At 36.5% G+C, this 22107-nt stretch overlaps 1 protein-coding gene and 1 long non-coding RNA gene across 7 annotated transcripts in view; one reads left to right on the top strand and one right to left on the bottom strand.

Annotated features, from left to right (window-relative positions):
• Positions 1-288, bottom strand: part of LOC116738262 — an 82670-nt gene extending 82382 nt beyond the window's left edge. Inside the window, exon 1 of the long non-coding RNA XR_004343983.1 lies at positions 229-288. This is a non-coding gene — a long non-coding RNA (uncharacterized LOC116738262). The remainder of the gene's footprint in view (positions 1-228) is intronic.
• DPH5 (diphthamide biosynthesis 5) overlaps positions 236-22107 on the top strand; it is a 55461-nt gene continuing 33589 nt past the window's right edge. For 2 of the 6 annotated variants that reach the window (XM_030328305.1, XM_030328303.1), the window contains exons 1-4: positions 236-535; positions 830-981; positions 9104-9228; positions 16781-16889. In XM_030328305.1, the coding sequence (XP_030184165.1) occupies positions 847-981; positions 9104-9228; positions 16781-16889 (369 nt within the window). In that variant the 5' untranslated portion in view covers positions 236-535; positions 830-846. Of the gene's footprint in view, positions 600-829; positions 982-9103; positions 9229-16780; positions 16890-22107 lie in introns of all 6 variants that reach the window. The other 4 variants (XR_003971381.2, XR_004343982.1, XM_030328304.2 and 1 more) reach the window with 3 other exon arrangements.

Here is a 22107-nt window from a genome sequence, read left to right as displayed (position 1 = left end):
CGGGTTTGGCTACACTGACACCTCATCAGGGAGGTAGCTGGTTAAACGGCAGCGGAATGCAAAGGCGAGGATGGAAATCTCTGCACTAGGGCGATCCCGAGCAAATTAGGGAAGTCCGTCCCACACGTCACCCGTTCTCGTGACCGAAGGAGAAAAGGCGTAACGCGCCGCGCTGCGCTACCCAACCTCGGGTCCAGCTCCTCCCAGGCAAAGAGCTCCTGCACTTACCCTGTCCTAGGTTGGGGAGGTGTAAAGCCACTGGCTAAGGGGATCGCGGGTGCTCCTCGTCCTTTCCCAGAGGCCATGCTGGGGACTCTAGACAGACTGCCCGACCGACTGACCTTTCGCTTCCCCACCCTAGCAGCGGGCCGGTCACTTCTGGCGCCGCCGGCAGATCTCTCCCACCCCACCCGCAGAGGCCGGCTTGCCCGCCCCTCCAGCTAGTCGTAAAGTGCAGTAAAGGCGCTGACGTTTTGCGGCACCGTCGGTGAGGCCGGCGGCGTGGATTTTCTCTGTGCGCGAATCATCGCTTTCGGTAGCTATATTTTCGGAAAGGCTGCTTTTAGGCTTTTGGGGACCCAACTACAATTCTTTCTAGGGTAATTGTGTGCTCCTAGGTTGGTGTAACGAGAAAATGCGGGGTAGGGTTGTTCACAAACAGTCATTCCAATCCGTATGTAAGAGGCGTGGAGTGAGGTTCTCAGACCTCGCTCGTGACTTGCCGTCTCTTCTCCGGCTGTTTTGGTTTTCAGTTTCCATGTTCATCACTAGATTTTAGATATCCTCGGTGTAGCTGACACATGTTTTTCTTGTTCGGTTCGTCCTGCAGTCTCCCTGGACTTTGAAATGCTTTACCTGATCGGCCTGGGCCTGGGCGATGCCAAGGACATCACAGTCAAGGGCCTGGAAATTGTTAGACGCTGCAGTCGGGTGTATCTGGAAGCCTATACCTCAATCCTGACTGTAGGGAAGGAAGTCTTGGTAGGTGCTTAAGGATCTCCAGTCCTGGGAAGAAAGCTAACAGCTGATTTTCATTACACTAAGCTGAACGCAATTTTCAGGTCTGCTTGTTGAAACCTTTTAAAACCCATCCCCTGCTCATTAAGGATCTGAGGCGTACAAGAATGGAAATAATACAACAACCAAGTGACTTGGAAAATGAAAGGTGCTTTTGTCTTACTTTACAAGTCTAATTTTGTGGTTTTCTCCAGTAAATAGGAAAGGAAAGTTACTTTACACTCCTGGGGATAGTTCTCAAAATCCCTTATTTCATGAGATAGTCCATTTTTTTCTGAGTTGAGTGCTAATGAGGTACTGACATAGCCTTAATGAGTTGGTTATATATTCAGAAACCACGCTGAAAGCTTCTCCCTTTGAAGTATTTCCATAGGGAATGGTAATCGCCTTTCTGTCTGTATCCTATCCAGAGACGGCTTACCTTTAAAAAGACTCCCCGTAAGGCTTATACACATACTCTTGTGTATACTGAATAAGCCTGGGACTTAATAAACTTAGGATTTGTTAATTTATCATGCATTTAGCTGGCTCTTGTTAAGGGCTCAGTACATTTTGGAGGAGGGGTTAAGTAGTTCATGTCCATTGTCAAACTCCAAATGGAATGTAAATTACGATGAACAGAGTGTTGGACGTGTTATAGGAGGAGGGAGAGGATTTTAGAATTGTCTGGTCTATCAAGGCTTCTAAACAAAAAAAATGACCTAGAGAATTTCAGGTCTAATGCCCTCTCAGATTCACAGCCCGGGGAATTCTGGTCTCAGAGTTATAAGGAATTAAGGACTGCTACTTGAATTGGTATTGATATGAAAGTTGCATCTAACAACCAGCTTTGATTTGTTGACTCTGATTTGTTAGGATGGAAGCAAAGTGTCTAAGCTCAAGATAATAAGTATTCCTCTCTTACCAGTAATTAAGGAAAACTAGAATGGACTTAAATTCATCTAAGAGAGTAGAGACAAATAAAACAAATCAGCATTTTTTAGGGTAAGATGTCAGGATTTAGCATAGAGGAAAGTTTGGACCTGACTTTAAATCTTCTCTGTTACATGTTACCATGTAACCTTGGACAAGTCCTTTAACTTTAGTTTTTTAATTTGTGAAATGGGGATAAGAATGCCCACCTCATAGGTTCTTAATGTAGTGCCTGTCACAAAAGTCTCCAGAAATGGTAGTTGTTGATAGGCACATTTCTGGATTTATCTAAACCTCAATTATCTCATTTGTGAAAATAGAGATAATAACCAATTGGAGATTTTATTAAGGTAGGGTTTTATTAAGATGATATATTTGAGGTGGCTCAGTTGGTGAAACGTCCAGCTCTTGATTTCCACTCAAGTTATGATCTCACGGTTTGTCAGAGCCCCATTTCGGGGCTCTGTCTCACAGACTGTGCACTGTAAGCACAGAGCCTGCTTGGGATTCTCTCTTTCTCTCTGCTTGAGTTCTTTCTCAAAATAAATAAACATTAAAAAGATAACTTAAAAAAAGATATATTTGAAAGTGCTTTGTAAATTTTAAGTGCTAACTAAATGGTAATGTTGGTTGCTGTAATTTTTTCAAGTATTCTTTTCCCAAAAATGTAGAATTCGGGCTGGGCCCAACCTCACCTACAGGTAAATTATGTGTTCTTTGTTAAGGTGCTGGAATATCCATTTCTCTACAATAATAAGTGCTAATATTAATAGAATACTTACTATGTACTGTTCTAAGTGCTTTATATGTGGAACAGGATTATTATTCTATAATTACTGTTCACAGTTTACAGGCACAAAGAAACTTGCCCAAGGTCATACAGATAATGAGTGATAGAGCCAGAATATGAGCCGAGGCAGTCCTGAGTTGAGAACCACCACTCTTCACCTTTGTAACATACAGTGTCTCTGTATACTCAGGGATAGATCATAGCTTCACAGAATAATAATTTCAGAGAAAGGTAGCATTCAAGCAAAATGGTCAATTTTGAATCTTCTTATCACAAAATTCCATCAGTCTGTTCTTCATGACTTTCTCCAGGTCTTTAGTTCATGTTTTTCCCTGAGCAACTTTCTGTGTGACATCAGCCACCTTTAGTGACTCTTTTCTAGAATAAGTTAAGGTATAAATAAATAAATAAATTCATGCCTTATATTGCCCAGTAAAATGTCAGAGCCACTTTTTCTTCAGTGACTTCCTTTTTGTTTTTTCATTTCTACCTTTTCTTTCTTTCTTTAAACAAATTGATTTTTAAAAATTGTTGACACGTGCTCACACCTGTATGTACAATCTGGACTCAATAACTGGATAATTATTACACAGTGCAAAAAAAAGATTGGAAAAACCTATTTTCTGCAGTGAACATGTGCTTTCTTTTATCAGTAATCACACAAAATTATGAAAGCCATATATAGATGTTACTAAACAAATCTGGAATTTATCTGTTCTTACATTGAAAGCTATTGTTTTCAAATTGCCAAACAGGTAGTATCGTTTATATGTTCTGTAGTATTCAAAAGTTCATTAAACTAGAGACAGTGAATCTAGGGAAGAGTTTTAGTTTTGTTATATACACTTTGAATTTCTTTAGGCGCTTTCTGTGAATAAATTATGATCTTCTATGCCGATTTGGTGTAATACACTTGTAGTGCCTCATACAAAGAAGTAAAAGGTATGGCCTTTGTTCTCAAGTGGTTCATGATTTATCTGTGTTATACCCAGGAAAACATAAATAATAAAGGAAGATTTAAATAACAATTCATGACAACAGTGAAAGAAGCTATAAAATTATATTGCTGGGAAGAACTTAGATGATCTTACTTAAGCCAGTGCTCTTGTTTTCATGAATTAGGAGAAGCTGCCTTACATAATAAATAATTACTAGTTATTAATTCTAATTGAAATCCATATAAGAAAGAAGATCACTTCATGGGGCACCTGGGTGGCTCAGTTTGGTTAAGCATTCAACTTCAGCTCAGGTCGATCTTAACAGTGCATGAGTTTGAGCCCCATATCAGGCTCTGCTGTCAGAGCAGAGCCTGCTTCAGATCCTATGTCTTCCTCTCTCTCTCTGTCCCTCCCCTGCTCGCGCTCTCTCAAAAATAAACAAACATTAAAAAAAGAAAAACATCACTTCAATCCATGGTGGTCAAGGGAGACTACAGAATAGATGGAATTTAAGCTGTATCTTAAAATAACGCATCCCAATCTTTTTGTTTTATTTCTTTTGTTTTCATAGTCTAGATTGAAAATGGCAATATTTGCACGGCTCCGCAGGGTAAATAGAGAAAGCAGCTATGGCCAAAAGGAGCTAACTTTGGGGCTGTAGCCACCCTGTAAAAAGCAGAGGAGATCACTAAGCTCTGCCTGTCTATGGCTTATTTATGATACATGTGATGTTTTGTAATCAACCAAGGTTCTGTGACTTTGGACAATCAGTTAACTTTTCTGTGGTCTTTTTCTTATCTCTAAAATGGGGATAAAAATAGGGGCTATCTCATAGATTATAACGAAGATTCAATGAATTCATAGGCGTAAGTTCTTAGAACTATGCCTGACCCCAGACTGATCCTAATGTAAATATACTATAAATGTTGTTATTATAGATAAGACTTGGCAAAGGGAAGAGAAAGAGACAGTTATTAGAGATAAGATTTGGTAAAGGGAAGAGAAAGAGCATAGTGTTCTTTACTGAAGAAAAAATAATTATGAGCAAAAGCATGGAAAAAACAAGCATAATAATTTGCTATACTTGTTCTTGGGCATCACTCAAATAACTTTCATTTTCTTCCAGTATGTGTGTTCCCTCCCTTTTCTTCCTAATCTACTTCATCTGGGTACCAACTCGCTCTAGTTCCTGTCTTCCTATCTGATAGCTGTGGAATGATATTGGAGGGATAGAGGAGAAGACAGTAAAGGCCTTCCCACTGAGAAAGATGAGGCAACCAGCTATGACCTTCATTAACTTCCCATTAACTTCCCATTTGTCCTTGCCCTAAATCTGAATCTGTCTTCCCTCCAGTCTTAGAAAATGACTTGTTAGGCGCGTGTGAGTGTCTCAGTCAGTAGTGTCCAGCTCTTCATTTTGGCTTTGGTCATGATCTCACAGTTTGTGGGATTGAGCCCTGCATTGGGCTCTGCGCTGTCAGCACAGAGCCTGCTTCAGATTCTGTGTCTCCCTCTCTCTGCCCCTCTGCTTGTATTCTCTCTCTCAAAAAATAAATAAATAAATAAATAACTTAAAAAAAAAAAAAGAAAATGGCTTGTTAGATTGAAGTTCTCTTCCTGTTCAAGGCTAAGTAGATGTGTTTTTCTCAAACCTCTTCCTCTCCCTTCCTCTGAAACTTTATTCCCATCAATTATTCTTTCTTCTTTATGTTCAGTCTGTCTTAATATGCTTCTCTCCTGAACCTGAAACCATATTCAGGTATTGTCTCTTTTGAAAACTCTCTCCTTTAATTTTTTTTTTTTTTATGTTTATTCATTTTTGAGACAGAGACAGAGCGAGTCAGGGAGGGGCAGAGAGAGGGAGACACAGAATCTGAAGCAGGCTCCAGGCTCTGAGCTGTCAGCACAGAGCCTGATGCAGGACCTGAGTCGAAGTCAGATGCTCAACTGACTGAGCCACCCAGGCACCCCAAAATTCTCCACTTTTAAACATCTTTTCTCCATAGTTACTATTCTCTTATTTATCCAAAGTTTTTGAAAAAGCAGCATACTTTTATTGTCCCTACTTCACTCATGTCTCATACTCCTGTGAGCTGATTTCCATTCCTCTGAAATATTTGTTTGTTGAGCAATTATTTAATAGCTGAGAATGCCAGAGGATACTTTTCAATTCTTACCTGTTTTACTGCTTTTGACATACTTGCTCACTCTTTGAAGCTGGCTTTTAAGACATGACTTTTTCTTGGTTTTATTTGTACTTTTCCATTTTTCTCAGTCCCTTTTGTAAGCCCTGTTTCTCTGTTCTTTCTTTAAATGTTAATGTGTGTGTGTGTGTGTGTGTGTGTGTTTAAGATTTTGTTTTCTTAAGATTTTGTTTGTTTACACATTCTACTTCTGGCCTCTACTTTTCTATTTTTTTTTTTTTTGACTAGGTAATACATTGTATGGTATAAAATTCAAAAGATATTAGGGGTGCCTAGGTGACTCAGTTGATTAAGGGTCCCAACCCTTGATTTTGGCCCAGGTCATGATCTCACGGTTTGTGTGATCGAGCCCCATGTAGGGCTCTGTGCTGATAGCATAGAGTCTGCTTAGGATTCTCTCTCTCTTTGCCTACTTAGGATTCTCCTCTCTCTTTGCCCCTCCCCTAGTCTCTCTTTCTCTCTCTCAAAATAAATACACATTTAAAAAAGAATTTAAAAGATACTAAATGGTATATACATTGCAATATTTCTAGCCCAGTTCCCCTTCATAGAGGCAGTTATTACTAATTTTTCATGTATCCTTCCAGGAATACCCAAAAGTAATTTTAATTTTGAGTTTTTACCTTGCCCTCCTTATACAAAACCTGCCAACTTAAAGCAAGAAGCTTTAAACATTGCTTTCAACTTAAAGCAATGAGTTTTTTGAGTTTTACCTTCATTTTCATGGAGGAGATTAGGGCTGATGCTATGCAAAAACTGGCTAATGAGTCATTTGATAATGTATAATATAAATTTAAAATTATTTGTTAAATAATACTGCTTTTCCCTCCTGCCCCTTCCCTGACTCTTATTAGATTCCATGCTTCTATAGCACTTAATGATGTGGTTAGATAATTCCCCACTAGACATTATAAGCCACAGGACAGGGGCCATGTATGTCTCATTCAGCACTGTTTGCCGACAACAAGCATAGAGGTTGGCTTAGAGGTTGTGTATAGGAAATATTCTTTGGGGCACCTGGGTGGCTCAGTCAGCTGAACGTCTGACTTCGGCTTAGGTCATGATCTCACAGATTGTGAGTTTGAGCCCCGTGTCAGGCTCTGTGCTGACAGCTCGGAGCCTGGAGTCTGCTTCAGGTCCTGTGACTCCCTCCTTCTCTGCCCCTCCCCTGCTCATGCTCTGTCTCTCTCTCCCTCAAAAATAAAAAAACATTAAAAAATTTTTAAAAAAAGAAATATTCTTTGAGTAAATGAATAAACAAGTAGGTAAATTAAGAATAATGTAATACCAGTTTCTTACTACTTTTATTATCTCTTCCCTTTTTTACATTTTTTTTCAAAAGGATCAGCTATTTGGTTATAATGGAGTGTTTGGGGTGTATGTGCACAGTTATGCATATGTGGATACTTTTTTTTTAATATTGTGTTTCAATTAGATAATGAAATGTTTCTTAAGTAGTAAACATGGAGTGATACATGGTAGAAGTCTTGAGAAGAGTGGGGTTTTCTGTTGTTGAATCATAAAGTATTAAATAGGATTTAAAATTACTGCTAGCATTAAGCTAGTCACGTGTGATTTTTAAAAATTTTTTAAAGAAATGTTACAAGTTCAGTGAGTGATGGGCATTGAGGAGGGCACCTGTGGGTTGAGCACAGGGTGTTGTATGGAAACCAATTTGACAATAAATTTCATATTAAAAGATGTTAGAAGTTCAGGAAAAAAAGAATTTCCTTCAGTTTTCAGTAATCACGTGTATGTCTTAGATATATGTGAATATAAATGTTCTACCACTGATAAGTTTTCTGGGCTCATGAAATTAAAGGAAGTTATATGCAAATGAATTATTAAGAAAAAATATAAAAGTGAAAATAAAGAGAACACTTTTTATCTGTAAAAACGTCGTTGTCATTGGGAACTTCTGGAACATCTCTGCAAAGATATGCAGAGAAAGGGAAGGGATCTTTTTTCAAGAACAGATTCTAGTTAAGTATTAAGAAATAGTTATCAGAGTTGGAACTATAGCCTTTATCTTCAAATGCTTAATCATTTGTTCATTTACTCTTTTGCTTGACAGATATTGAGTACCAGATAACGCTTCTATTATAGCAGTCCTTGTAACATTTGACTTCTAGTATAATCTTTATAGCTCAAACTTCTCAGTATGTAAGAAATAGTATTTGTCTATGAATCCACTTTTACTATATTTGAATTACATATTATTCCACAGGAAATCAGTTAATAAGATTCATGACTTTGCATAATAGTTTGTAACCACTGCCATATGACCACTGGCACACCAGTTCACTCTCTGTACTTACATGCTGCCACCCATTAAGGTCAGCCTCCTGGGTTTATTCTTTAGAGTTGAACTTCAGGGAATTGGTTCACAAAGCAGTTTGTGTTGAGACTTCCTATATACTTAGAATTCTTTTCTCTCTCCTGCATCTCTGCCTTTTTAGCAGGAAGTAGGAAATACAGTTGTTATTTATTTTTTTATTTTCTTATTATTTATTTTAGAGAAAAAAATGAGTGGGGAAGAGGTGCAGAGGGAGAGAGAGAGAATCTTAAGCAGGCTTCGTGGCTCAGCATGGAGCTTGACGTGGGGCCCATCCCATGATTCTAGAATCATGACCCGAGCCAAAACCAAGAGTCTAACACTCAACCCAGGCACCCCAGAAATACAGTTTTCAATCAATCTTTCCTGCAATTATATAGGAATGTTTGCTGGTTCTGTAAATAACTGAATCTTAATTTTCTATTATTTCTCATTGAAGTTACCTTTTATTTTAGCCAGAGTCCTATAGGTTTTCCTATGGAAAATTTAATTAAACCCAAATTACCATGTATGTTTATAGTTATTATTTAATATATTCATTTTTATTAGTATGTTTATGAAGTAAGGCTCGTACCAACATGTTCTCTGTTCATTCTACAGTATTCTGCCTGGTCTGTTAGACTCAGATTTAGATAAATTTAAAATGCAGAAAGTCTCAGATGTTAGGAGGTCTACCTCCTCTTGGGATATTAAGATAGCCCCAAAGACAGAGTTTAATTGCAACATGTTATAGAGTGCTAGCTCACTGATGAGTCCTATTCAGTGATCTATGTATGGATGTCTGGATGGTTGCCAAAATTTGCACCAGCCCCAGACAGAAATTAGTGTGTGTGTGTGTGTGTGTGTGTGTGTGTGTGTGTAAATGGTCACCTGCTGTCTCATTTTGATATTGGACTTAAATCTGTAGGAAGAGTTCTACGGAAGAAAATTGATTCTTGCTGATAGAGAAGAAGTGGAACAAGAAGCAGATAATATTTTAAAGGATGCTGATATCTGTGATGTTGCATTCCTTGTGGTTGGTGATCCATTTGGGTAAGTCAAAGCAGATATTTTAATTTATTTGCTTGTTTTTAACTCGGTAAGAATTATTCCATTTAAAACTTTTACTTGCCAGGTCCTAATAAAGGACTGTGTTTACCTAGGTTCTAAAATCTCATAAAGTTTCATTATCTTTGAGATTAGTGAAGAAAATCTGCTTGATAAGGATGTCATCATATGTAACTCTTACATTGGTTATTAAGGGTCTGTTCTAAAGTTTGTATCATTGCTTTTGCTATTCTTTTAGAAGATAACTTAGGACATCAAATGACCTAACTAGTATATCATTATTAATAAGTTTATTACATTATCAAGAGTTATACCTACCATTTATTTTTCAGGTAAATTGCAAGCATCTTCTGATTCCTTTATCCTAGGCTTTTTTTTTTCTTTTTTAATCACTTCATATTTATCAACATTGTCACTTTACTTGCCTTGAATTTAAAAATCTGTCAAGCCTCAGATTTCAATTTCTTATATCCCTTGGGAGCTCTGTTCTTTCCCCATTACTAAAAAGATGGGTTTCTACTTGTCTAGTCAAGCATCATCAATCTCTAATGTCAAGCAAAACAGAGGAGTTCTTTGTCTCCAGCTGGTGACCCAAGATTTATGTCACAGATTTAAGGAACATAAGGACAATTAAAGCACTATGAACTCACCACCAAGGATGTTTTTCAAAAAGAATGGAGTTACATGTGCATGTGTCTGTCAAAAAAAAAAAAAGTAATTTACATCAGTATGGTATGCCAGAGATTATGTTTCCTTATTATGCTTGGTTGCAAATGACATTGTATAATCACACATTTAAAAATAACAGTTTGTTTTAGCCTATGACATTGTTTTCTGTAAGTCTTCCTCCAAATTAGCAGTACCTATTTTTCTTTTATTTATTTCTTTTAGCCAGAAAATAGTAAAATAAAATAAAGGTGATGAAAAATTCTATGTATAAAATGTCTTGAAACTCTTGTAGGATTTTCTCATTATTGTACTGGATTCCTGCCAAAATTCCATATTTTTTTTATAGTGACACCTTCTGAACTCACCAAACTTTCTTACTTGATGGTATAACAATTCTTACAGTCACCTAAAAGAGCAATCTCAGAGTTACTTTTGACTTCCATGGCATCTGGTCACTGACAGAGCCCAATAAACCAGTGCTGCTCAATGTGAGGTTTATAGACTGGTCCCAGCCCACAAATTTACTAGTCCATGATGAGAACTACAGAAATTGAGAGTAAGCATTTAGAAATTCTATAGCAGTTTTTAGAAGTAATTTTATCTCTGCTGAATCTCATAATTTGGAGCTTATATTTTGTATTTTATATTTTATTTTCCTAATCATTAATTTTGATTGCATTTTACAAAACTATTGTTCCATGACCATTTAGAACTTAAAGTATTGACCTTTTACTAGTTAGTATGAGAAGCACTGCTTTTGACCTTTCTTTTTTTTAACCAAAATTTTTTATATCTTTTTTATTCCCTAGTTTAATATAGTAGCCTTTTGTCTGGTCCAGGTACAGATTCTTATTTCATTACCTATGTTGTAGTCAAATTTATATTTGTGAAACCACAGTTTGAAAATCTTACTTGAGCTCAAGTGGGAATTAGTAGCTTTGTTGGCCAGACATGAAAGGTACTGTCCAGCCTGCCCTTCTAACTGTATCTGGTTCTCTTGTACTGGTTTGCCCACACTCATGCCAACCAGTTTGTTCTTCCACCATCATCTTGATTTCTCATTCTATACATCTGTTCAAACTCTTCCCTGCATCTATAATACCTTTTGGTATATTTCTGATTGTCAGAGTCCAGCCATCTTTTGAAGCCTAACTCAGACACCATATTCTCAGTGATGCAGTCTTTTATTACCCAGATGAGAAGTTCTGTTTCTAACTGCTGAAGTATTATTCATATGAGTTTTCATACATTGCCTCACAATGCATTTTTTTTAATAAATATATACCTCTATCTTTTATATTTGTAGGCTGTCCTTCACAATTTTATCTCCCTAGTTTCCCTCACAATATAGTAGATATCAATGAAATATTAATGGAAAGAGTTGTTTAATATTTTGCCTGGGTCACAAAGGAAGATGAGGCATATATTAGACTGACATTTCTCCATTCAATAAATATCTTTGGAACACTTATATCATGACAGGCACTCCTACATGCTGGATATATGTTAGATGATAAAACACGGGCTTCACAGTTTAGTAAGGGAGGCTGACATCAATGAAAGAAAAAATAACAAATTAAAATTTTGATAGGCCTGTCAAGGAAAAAAAGGACTCACAGGAATAGGCTAATTTGTGCAGGGTATATGGAAAATCCTTTTTGTTGAGGTAATATTTAAACAGGTGTCTGAAAGATGAAAGGAATAGCAGAAGGGAAGAACATTGTAAGCAGATGGAACAGCAAGAATGTATTCAAAGACCTAGAAGGCCAAAGTGACTGGAGTAGCAGGGAGAGGGAATGAGAGGGAGTTAAAGAAGTCAGTGAGACCCAGATCTTGTAAGGCTTTGGTGGGGGTAGGGTTTTGTTTGAAGTACTCTGGCACATCTTTGGTGGTTTTTAAGCAGGAAAGAATCACAGTCTGATTGACATTCTTAAATGATCATTCTAAATGCTTGCATGAAGGGATTTAGGGAGACAAGGTGGCTCTGGTGGAAGAGAGAAAAAGGCAAACTGGGAAGAATTTAGAAGGAGGAATGCCAGTATTATGTATGTAGGTGAGGAAAAGGAAAGAAGCAAGTTTTCCAGAATTCTGGCTTTAGTGACTGAGTAGTTGGTAGTGCCAGTTCTTGAAATGATGAAAACTTGTAGGGGAAAACAAGAATTGGTTCTGGAAATGTTTTAAATTTGAGATGTCATGTAAGCAATTTGATATCTGCTACTTGAGCTCAAGGGGTTTTCTTGGATATGTGGCTTTTGAATTCATGAGTATATATGGGGTGGGAGAGAAGGAGAGATACGGTGTTTAAAGCTAGAGAAACGGATGAAATCACTTTATTTACTTTTTAATTTTTTTAATGTTTATTTATTTTTGACAGAGACAGAGACAGAGCATGAGTGGGGGAGGGGCAGAGAGAGAGGGAGACACAGAAGCAGAAGCAGGCTCCAGGCTCTGAGCCGTCAGCACAGAGCCTAACGCGGAGCTCCAACTCACGGACCGTGAGATCATGACCTGAGCTGAAGTCGGACGCTCAACCGACTGAGCCACCCAGGCGCCCCTGAAATCACTTTAGAAAAGAACAAGGGGAGGGGCGCCTGGGTGGCGCAGTCGGTTAAGCGTCCGACTTCAGCCAGGTCACGATCTCGCGGTCCGTGAGTTCGAGCCCCGCGTCAGGCTCTGGGCTGATGGCTCGGAGCCTGGAGCCTGTTTCCGCTTCTGTGTCTCCCTCTCTCTCTGCCCCTCCCCCGTTCATGCTCTGTCTCTCTCTGTCCCAAAAATAAATAAAAAACGTTGAAAAAAAATTTTTTTAAAAATAAAAAAAAAAAAGAAAAGAACAAGGGGAAAAGAAGACCTAGGATCAAGCCTTAGGAAACTTGTATTTCGTGGTCTGTCAAGAGCCAGAGGAGGAAGAAAACCAAGAGTGTGTTGTCACAGAAGCCAAGAAAAGAGATACTTTAGAGAGGAAAGAGTGGTGAACTCTGATACACTGCTGAAAGATTAGGTCGAGGATGAGGATAAAAAAGTGTAAATTAAAAGGCAGAGAGTTTGGAGTTTTTCTGTGGTGGTTTTATGGAGGAGTTGGTGCTTGAGCTGGGTCTGTGTAGAATTCAGTAGGTGGAAATTGTGGAGGAGGTCTGTGGGACTCAGGGGGTAGAAGGGAGAATTCCACCTACATGAAAAATTGAGGCCTAAAGTGCTTTGATGCTATTACTACCCTGCTCAAAAACCTTGAGTAGACACTGAAGTTGACTTCATGGCCTAAGTCTTTTAATAGTCTATGTACTTTCTTCTTTGGTTACTCTTTGTTTTTATTGTGCTAGAGTCAGATTGTACAGTTTTGCCATTTCGTAAGTGTTTTTGCAGTATTTATCTACCATGTTTTTGCTGCTCGTACTTTTTCCTTAAAATAGACTTTTCTTGCCAGTTTGTTTCTTTTATTACCAATTTATTGACATTTAATTGGCATAACAGCACTGTGTAAGTCTAAGGTAAACAGTGAAATGACTTGACTCATATTTTGAATGGATTACCTCAGTAAGTTTAGTTAACATCTATCATACAAAAAAGAGAAAGAAAAAAAAGTTTTTTCCTTGTGATGAGAGACCTTAAGATCTACTCTCTTAACAACTTTCAGATACGCTGTACAGCAGTGTCAACTGTAGTCATCCCCAGTTTCTGTTCAGTAAAATAGTAGATTCTTTAAGACCCAGCTCAGATGCCACCTCTTCCATGAGTCCTCCATTATTTTATTCAGGAATGAGGGCGGCTTTTTTTTTTTTTTTTTTTTAAACTCCTGGGCAATTAATTTGCTCTATGTCATTGACCAATAATCATGCATAATCTTACATTCAGATTTGTGTAATAATTACTGTACCTTGGTTATTTTTAATTTACCCACTGGATTACTATTGAGATATGGTACTTGCAGACAGAATGGTGGGGAATGTGTACATTTTCATTGGGCCTTGAAGAATTAGGATTTGTGTGCATTAAATGCGTAAACCTGGAAGAAAATACGGAATGCAGCAAAGCACCAAAATTCTTCCTTATGTACAACCACAAAAATTTTTTATTTTTAAATCCCTTTCCCCTTATCTGAATGTAAACTTTGAAAAGTACTTAATCTCAAATTCTTCATTCTAATATTTTTTAAATTGTGATAAGGTTTATATAACATAATATTAACCATTTTAAGCATTTTTAAGTATGCAGTTCAATGACATTGAGTACATTCACACTGTTGTGCAGCCATCACCATCATCCACTCTTAAATTTTGAAAGAAGGTAATTGAAAGTCAGTTAAGTCAGTTGATATAGTTCTCATCTTTTTCCCTTTTATCCAGGTTACTGATAGGAATGTGGAAGTTAATCACATAAAGAATGTAAATGACTCTAAAAAAAATTGTATGTCAATAGATCTGACCCAGTCATGTGAGCAATGACAGTCTTAAGCTTTCTATCCCCATAAAGAATTTAGTTGACCAAGGTCACGATTAAACAAATTTTAATGGTGATTCCATTTTGTTATTCCATTCTTTATTTTAGTATGCTCTGTAGCCGTGTATATTTTATAAGCAATGAACACATAATTTTTTTTATCCTTATGTTGTGTGCCTTTTCCTTCATGGCATACACATACATAAAAACATATCTTTATTCACTTGTCTTCTGTTTGCTTTAATGTAGGTCATTTGATTTTTTTCCATTCCATGCAATGGATGTGCTTGGCATCTAGTAGCTATTCAATAAATGTCAACGTTATTATCATTAGTCCATTTATTTCTCCAATATAAGTAAAGCTGCCATGTATGGATTAATGTATATGACCCTTTTCCCCTCCTTCCATTCTCTCATCCCTACATTTTGGATTTTTTTTCTCCAAAAAGTTTATAATACCAAAGAAAAAAAAATCAAAAGTTTTGAACATGGATATTTTCAAGCATGTATTGTCAAATTACTTTTCAAAGGACTGTACCAATTTATAATGCTTCCAGTAGTTTATGAGAACATCAATTTCAGCATATCATTACAAATGTTAATGAACTTTCAGATCACAAACCATAGCACTGTCAAATGTGGCAGTACTGTATCTGCAAACTAACGTTATTATAAAATAAACATACCAAGTCTTACACATTTAAATTGGTCATCTTTATGTTCTTTATTTTATTGCTTCCATCGATCAGAACATTCTTGAATCTCTTTTGAAATTGCTTTCAGAGCAATTCCAAGTAATAAGAATATTATTAAGATAAATTTATTACTATTTCTGGGCACGTGGCTCTATCCAAAATCATATATACATACGTATACACACGTGATTTTGGATAGAACCATGTGCCCAGAAGTAGTAATAAATTTGTCTTTACACACACACACACGCACACACACACACACACACACACTTTTCCAGTCACCAAAATGAAGCATTTTCATGATTCGTGATCTAGAAGCAATGCCCAATATGATGGTTTAAACTTGTGTTTCAAGCCAGTTTTTTCTTTTGCATGAAGCAGTATAATTTGGGTAATCATGATGATAAAATACCAATTTTTTCATAGCAGAAATCTGAGGGACTCATTTAATCACATTCATGGCAGTTTCACAAAATCAGATCACTTTGTCAGGTCATTAAATCTTCATAGTATACCAACCACATCTGGTCATTTTAAATGAAGTTGTGGTAAAGAGAGGTATAATTTTAAACCAGGTTTTCTTTCTGCTCATCTATTCAAATAACTCACCAAGTAACTAATTCAATATTCTTTAATCTTAGTGTTAAGTAGTGAAATTCTGTTGAAGATGATATTAAAAACATTCTTTATAACTGTCATTTATGTTATTTTTTAAAAGCTTGCTCTAAATCAAATTAATGATTGTTTTTCATACTAGTTTTTATTTTATGTGTGATTAAAAACAGGCTTCCCTGGTGGGCATTTGTTAATCTGTTTCTGACTGCCTCATGGGGTGAAAGCCCTTGATCTTCCTACTTGGTATGCATTGACCAGTTGACAGGTTCTGCTGGTTTGTATGTAGTTTCTCAAACATGCTAATGTTGCTTTCCCCAGCAGGACCTGGAGTTTTCATCCAGGGGAAAAAGGCTTTTAATAATGCAGTTCTAAATTGATGTGGGGTTACATTTCATAGTATCCATACTTGCATTTACATATATTCTCTCTCCACCAAAGTCTTATCTTATCATAATCATTAGATTTATCTCAACAAAGGAAAGGCAACAGGCAGAATGTGCACTCACATACACATGCACACATACAATTATATACAGTAACCAGACTGAAAACAGTTATAAATAAAATCACTGCTAGACAGATGTAAAATGCAACTACGATTATGTCAGATAGAACCCTAATATAAAGGCAGAACTTGATAGCCTATAAAAATGTTCTTTATCATCTGTTCTGTAGTATTTCAAAATACAAAAAAAGAAACCTTCAAAATAGAGCAGAAAGTATAGAGTAGGTCTAGTTGTGTCATCATTTAGAACTCAGAGCAGTCATTTTAAGAGTTTAAAGGGGTCCTAAGACCAAAAAGTTTGAGAATTGCTGCTCAGGAGTTCACTTGCTGAACTTCCATTCCACAGATGTGTTTGCAGGTATTAAAGGGACAAAAGAGTAAGTACAACTTCCCTTTTTCTCTGTAGCTACCAAGGCTGCTCTAAAGGGTAACAAGTGCAGTTTAGCACCGTGAAGGGCATGTATAGACTTAACACTTTTCTTGTCAGAAAGCCCCCAAATTGAGGAAAAAGAGCCCCCATAACCCTTTGATTGGCTTGAACTCATGAAATATTATACCTTTACTCTCTTAAAAAGTCAGTGTTACTTTAATCCAACCTGATCTTTTCCCACTACAGGGCTACCACACACAGCGATCTTATTCTGAGAGCAACAAAACTGGGAATCTCTTACCGAGTTATTCACAATGCTTCCATAATGAATGCTGTAGGCTGCTGTGGTTTACAGGTAATGCTATGAAGATTTTTTTCTTAATGGTAGTTAGCAAAAGTGTTTTAGAAAACTACAAATTGCAGGTAGATTTTGTTATATTTCATGGATTTTAAGGTGTTATTTTATGTAATACATTAATGTGTACTAAATTTTTAAATATTAAATATTTTATACTATTTCCCTAGAACTTAGATCTTTTTCCCCCTCATTGAATAGACCACTGAAATTAGCTACAGAAAGACTTTAATCTTATATCCAACTTTCGCATACAAAACGAGGGAAATTTAATCTAATTAAATTGGTTCTGTATTCCTAAAGCCTTTTCACACTCTTCCAAATAACTTACTCTGCATCGCTGATGCATGTTTTTCCATATGGTTATTATTTTCTGTCCCATCACGAGCATCGTGATACAGCATTTCTTAAAGGAATCTGTAAAAGAGCCAAAAGCCAATCATGATAGGCTTTTAAGCCACCTATGTAATTATCTCAGTGTATTGGTTATTTTTAACCCAACAGTCTTAGTTTTGAGGAGTTAAAAGAGTGCTCCATAACTGTTTCTGGGGTTTTCTTCCAAGCTGCTGAAGTTTGGTATCTTGTGTTCTGATGTTCACACGTATATGATCTATGGCAACTGTGACTGCTCATGGCCAGCAGTGGTTTTAAGACTTAATTCCTTGTTAGGACTTATTCCTATTTCAGATATATTTTAATAGAAAAAAAATGTACATCTTAGAATCTATGAAATGAGATATCCCCAGTGTGTCTTCCTGGAAAGCATAATTTAAAATAGATATTTACAACAAGAAGATACATTTACATTGGACACCTTTTTGTGTCTGTTGCTTTAGAGGTGTCTTTATTTTCTGCGTTACCTAGGAAGAATATCTCAAATTTAATTGACATGCTAGCCAGTCATCTCAGAAATATTGCCTTTGGTTCTGAAGAATCAGAGAAAAGATATAAATGATTTCACCTTTTAGTATTCATTACTTGCACTTAGTTATTACATTTAAATTGGCAAAGAATTTTGCTCTCTTTTGTCTTCTAATAAAATGCATACTTAAAAAACCTTGCCAATTCAAGGCCTTTTTGCACTTTTTTTTAAAAGTTTATTTATTTTGAAAGAGAGTGTTTGTGCACCTGTGCTCACGTAGGGGAGGGGGCAAGAGAGAGGGAGAGAGAATCTCAAGGAGGCCAGGCTCTATCTCGTGAACCATGAGATCATGACCTGAGCTGAGATCAAGAGTCCAATGATTAACTGACTGAACCAGCCAGGCGCCCCTCTTTTTTACACTTTTAAAAACCCTCTTGAACATTCCTGTGCTGGAGTAAGTGAATGGAATTTCCTGATTCATAGTCCAGTATTCTTTCCTGTAGACCATGTACTTTTTAAGAACTGATGGTTGCCAGGAGAAAGGAAAAAAGGAGAAGAATAAATTAATCATGTGATACACAAAGATGTGTAATAAACCTTAAGCTAATGGAGTATATATATTTTTTTCATATTGGTTTTATTTTGATTTCTGGTGAGGAAAGTTACCTAGCCCCTTTCCATCATATTTTGGTCTAAATTATCATGACTTATCATTTAAAGTTTTTTGCTTCTTTCTAAACATAAAACTTTTCAAAAGATTTTTGTCTTCATCACATGCATATCTGTTATTTAGACTGGCAGGAACTAAATTAGGGCGACCCTGTCCTCCTCCTGATCCTCTAGGTTGATAGACAGGTATAGTGTTATTGTTCTCATGTTTGAAATAGATGAAGGTATTTGAGAGGAAATTTACTGTGAGAATTGACAGTCTCCATAGAAGCCCTTAAGATCATATCCATATTACATAGATTATTTTTAACAATTCAGCTTTCTCTCAGTTTTATATAGTATTTTTCTGGGCAGCTACAAAGCATTGTTTCCCCATCTTGGTTCTATTCTCTAATCTGGGTATGAAAATGACTTACTACTTGTGTGAAAAACAGGAAGTGCCTTTTTAGGTTCTGCCTTAGGTATTTGATGAAATTTCTATGAAAGTATACTTTTTGTACCACCCAAGTTATTTATATTCTAGGAGAAAGAGGTAATTATTGATACTGTTTCTAAGTGTTCTAAGATAAAAGGCATTAAAAATACAGTCATTATATTCATGGCACTTTTACATTTTAAAACAAATGTATAGATACCCTGCATAATACCTAAGGTTTTCAAAGTCCCCTTCCTTATAGTAGCTGCTCTTTTTCTTCTAAGTATTTAGGGTTAGCATTTATGGGAAAAACAATAACTTACACGAGTGGTTCTCAGACTTTAGTATTCATGAGAATTACTTAGAGGGCTTATAAAAGAGATTGCTGGCCTTCTCCTGAAATTTTCAGATATAGTAGATCTGGGGTGGGGGTGGGGGTCTAAGAATTTGCATTTCTAGCAAATTCTCAGGTGATGCTGAAGTTGCTAGTACATTTTGAGAATCACCAAACTAGACAGATAAAAACTTTCTTAGAAAGTTAATGAACTTGTGCTTTTTTTTTTTTTTTTTTTTTAGCATGGCCTAATTGAAAGAGTAGATTTCAGTTCTCAGAAATATGTTTGCTAAATGTAGAATGTTAACAGGTTACCTTGCCATGCTATCTTTCTCAATTTTTTAAAAGGGAAGTGGGCACCACTTTCGAAAGAGATTCTGTCATCTCTGTGAAAGCTTTCCCATGAGTTCAAAAACAGCCATCAAGTTATTGAACAGAAGTACTGTTTTGGGTAATGTGACAGACCTGAATAGTATATGTTTTACAACATTTTTACCTTAGGTTAAAGAGTAGCAGTATGGAATTCCTAACCTGGAAATAATGGGCACAGATTTTTTTAAGCCTATCAGTTTGTTAGCCCCTTTTGAACCTATCTCATCATTGTTTTCTAAAGCAGCATAGAGAGCTCAGAATCAACTATTGAGTATTTTTCATCAACTTTGTAGTTTATTAACTAGACTCTTGATTATCAGTATTTTTTTTCAATGTTTATTTATTTTTGAGAGACAGAGCATGAGTAGGGAAGGGGCAGAGAGAGGGGGAGACACAAAATTCAAAGCAGGCTCCAGGCTCTGAACTGTCAGCACAGAGTCCAACGTGGGGCCCAAACCCATGAACCGCGAGATCATGACCTGGGCCAAAGTCGGACACCCAACCGACTGAGCCACCCAGGTGCCCCTTGATTATCAGTATTAATGAAGGTAAGTAGGTGTGTAGACTAACACTTCAAAACACACAAAACCAGTTAATACACATTCTATTATAGGCATGCCATAAAATAGTTTTTTTTATTGCAAACCCCATATTCCTATGAAAATGTTTCTTGTTAAAGGGAATGTGTAGTAAAGGCTACCAAGTTAGGCATCATTAAGAGGTTTAGTGATCCATTTATTCAACAAATATCGTTTGCTTATTTATTATTTGCTTGCCTTGGATACGCTGATAAATCTGTCTAACAAGGTCTCTGCTTTCAAAGAGCTTACATTCTAGTAGGAAGGAGAGGCAATAACAACAAGAAAATAAACGTCAGGTAGTGGGAAGTATAAGAAATTCAAGTAGACTGATATATGTTAGAGATTTGGCTGGGTCTCTGTTGTAATTGGGTGGTCAAAGGAGGCCCCTCTAAAGTGGTGTTACTTAAGATTAGATATGAATCAAGAAAGAGTGAACATATTCCAGTCAAAGGGAATGGTTTGTGCAAAGACTCTAAAGTGGAAATGACCTTGGCTCATTGAAGGAACCAAAGAAGGGCTTATTGGAGAGTAGCAGGCAGGAGAAAAGTGGTCTGAGGTCAGATAGGTAGATAGGGTTGGATCACTAGGCTCTCTAATCCAACGTCAGCCATTTGGATTTTATTTGTAGTGAATTGATCATGTAGCAGAGTGTGATTAGGTTTAATTTACTTCAGACTCTGAAGTCTTTCCTTTTGTCTTGTGAAGAATTAGTAGTCCTGGCATAGATACTAATTACATGTATGTTAAGTGAAAGAAGTTTGACACGGAAGACCATATATTGTAGGATTTTGTTTATATGAAATGTCCAGAAAAAGCAAATCTCTAAGATAGAAAGTAGTTATTGGTTGGCTGGGGTTTAGAACAGGTATTACTTATAAATGGACATATCGAATCTGATTGAAGTGATAAAAATTTTCTAAAACTACATGTGGTTGCACAATTCGGTAAGTTTACTAAAAATTGAATGTACATTTGTAATGGGTGAATGTTACGGTATGTGCATTATGTATCAATAAAGTACTTTAAAAAATGAATTATAAGAGGTTTGCTAAATGAACAGTAAGGCAGATACCTTCCCAACACAGGGAACTATACAGTTAAAGAGAGTCATGAAGCACTTTGGAATCTTCGAGGTATTATAGAAATACACAGACACCAATGAATACATACATATGTACCACAGAAACTTTGGTTACCTAGAGATTAATTAACACAAGACTGAGAATATATATGTTGGGTAAAAACTGACTATATATTGAGTAGAACTGGTAAAGAAAAAGTAATAATGGAAAAGGTTGAGTTTAATTGCAGATTAAAAGTTCTTGGTTTTACTTTTGCTCAGGCAGTAATTAAGGAGTCCTCTAACTTCTCTGGATCTCAGGTTTCCTAACTGTAAGGGAATGTGGGGACAGGGAGGAACACCGGACATGATCAATGGTTTTCAAAGTGTACCAGGATTTATGAAGCTGCTTCAGCAATTCTGCAGAAATTGAAGTACTTGAGACCAAATAGCAATGAATAAATCCCCAGGGAGCCTTGATCTTTAACCCTATTGATGTTTTATTTAAGAATTTATTTGGAAAAAAAGACTTGGCACTAAAAAGTATGGAGAATACTAACTGAGATCAATTCTAATGTCCTCTAGATTTAGAAGCCAAAAAACCTGGCCTGTTTTCTAACTTCAGGCAAAGGTTACCTTAACCAAGATACATAAGATGCTCAAATTTTCATTGAGTAAATCTTAGGTTTTTTTCCCAATTCATATACTAGTTATAAACATATAAACTTTAAAATCATGTTATTTGAAATTCCTAAGTAACAAATATTTCTAACACTTGTGAAATTTGTATTTTGAGGATTTTTCTAATCAAAGGAAAATCCATTTATTTGTGTAGAGCCAGGCAAATTGGTTGTATTTAGGCATTCCTGATAATGAAATATCAGGGATTTTTCTCACTACAGAGACGGCAAGAACAGAGTCTTTT

This window comes from Lynx canadensis, chromosome C1 (assembly GCF_007474595.2).
Source record: "Lynx canadensis isolate LIC74 chromosome C1, mLynCan4.pri.v2, whole genome shotgun sequence".
Taxonomy (NCBI): Eukaryota; Metazoa; Chordata; class Mammalia; order Carnivora; family Felidae; genus Lynx; species Lynx canadensis.
The sequence above is the reverse complement of the archived record's forward strand: the minus strand, read 5'-3'. Positions and strand labels throughout refer to the sequence as shown.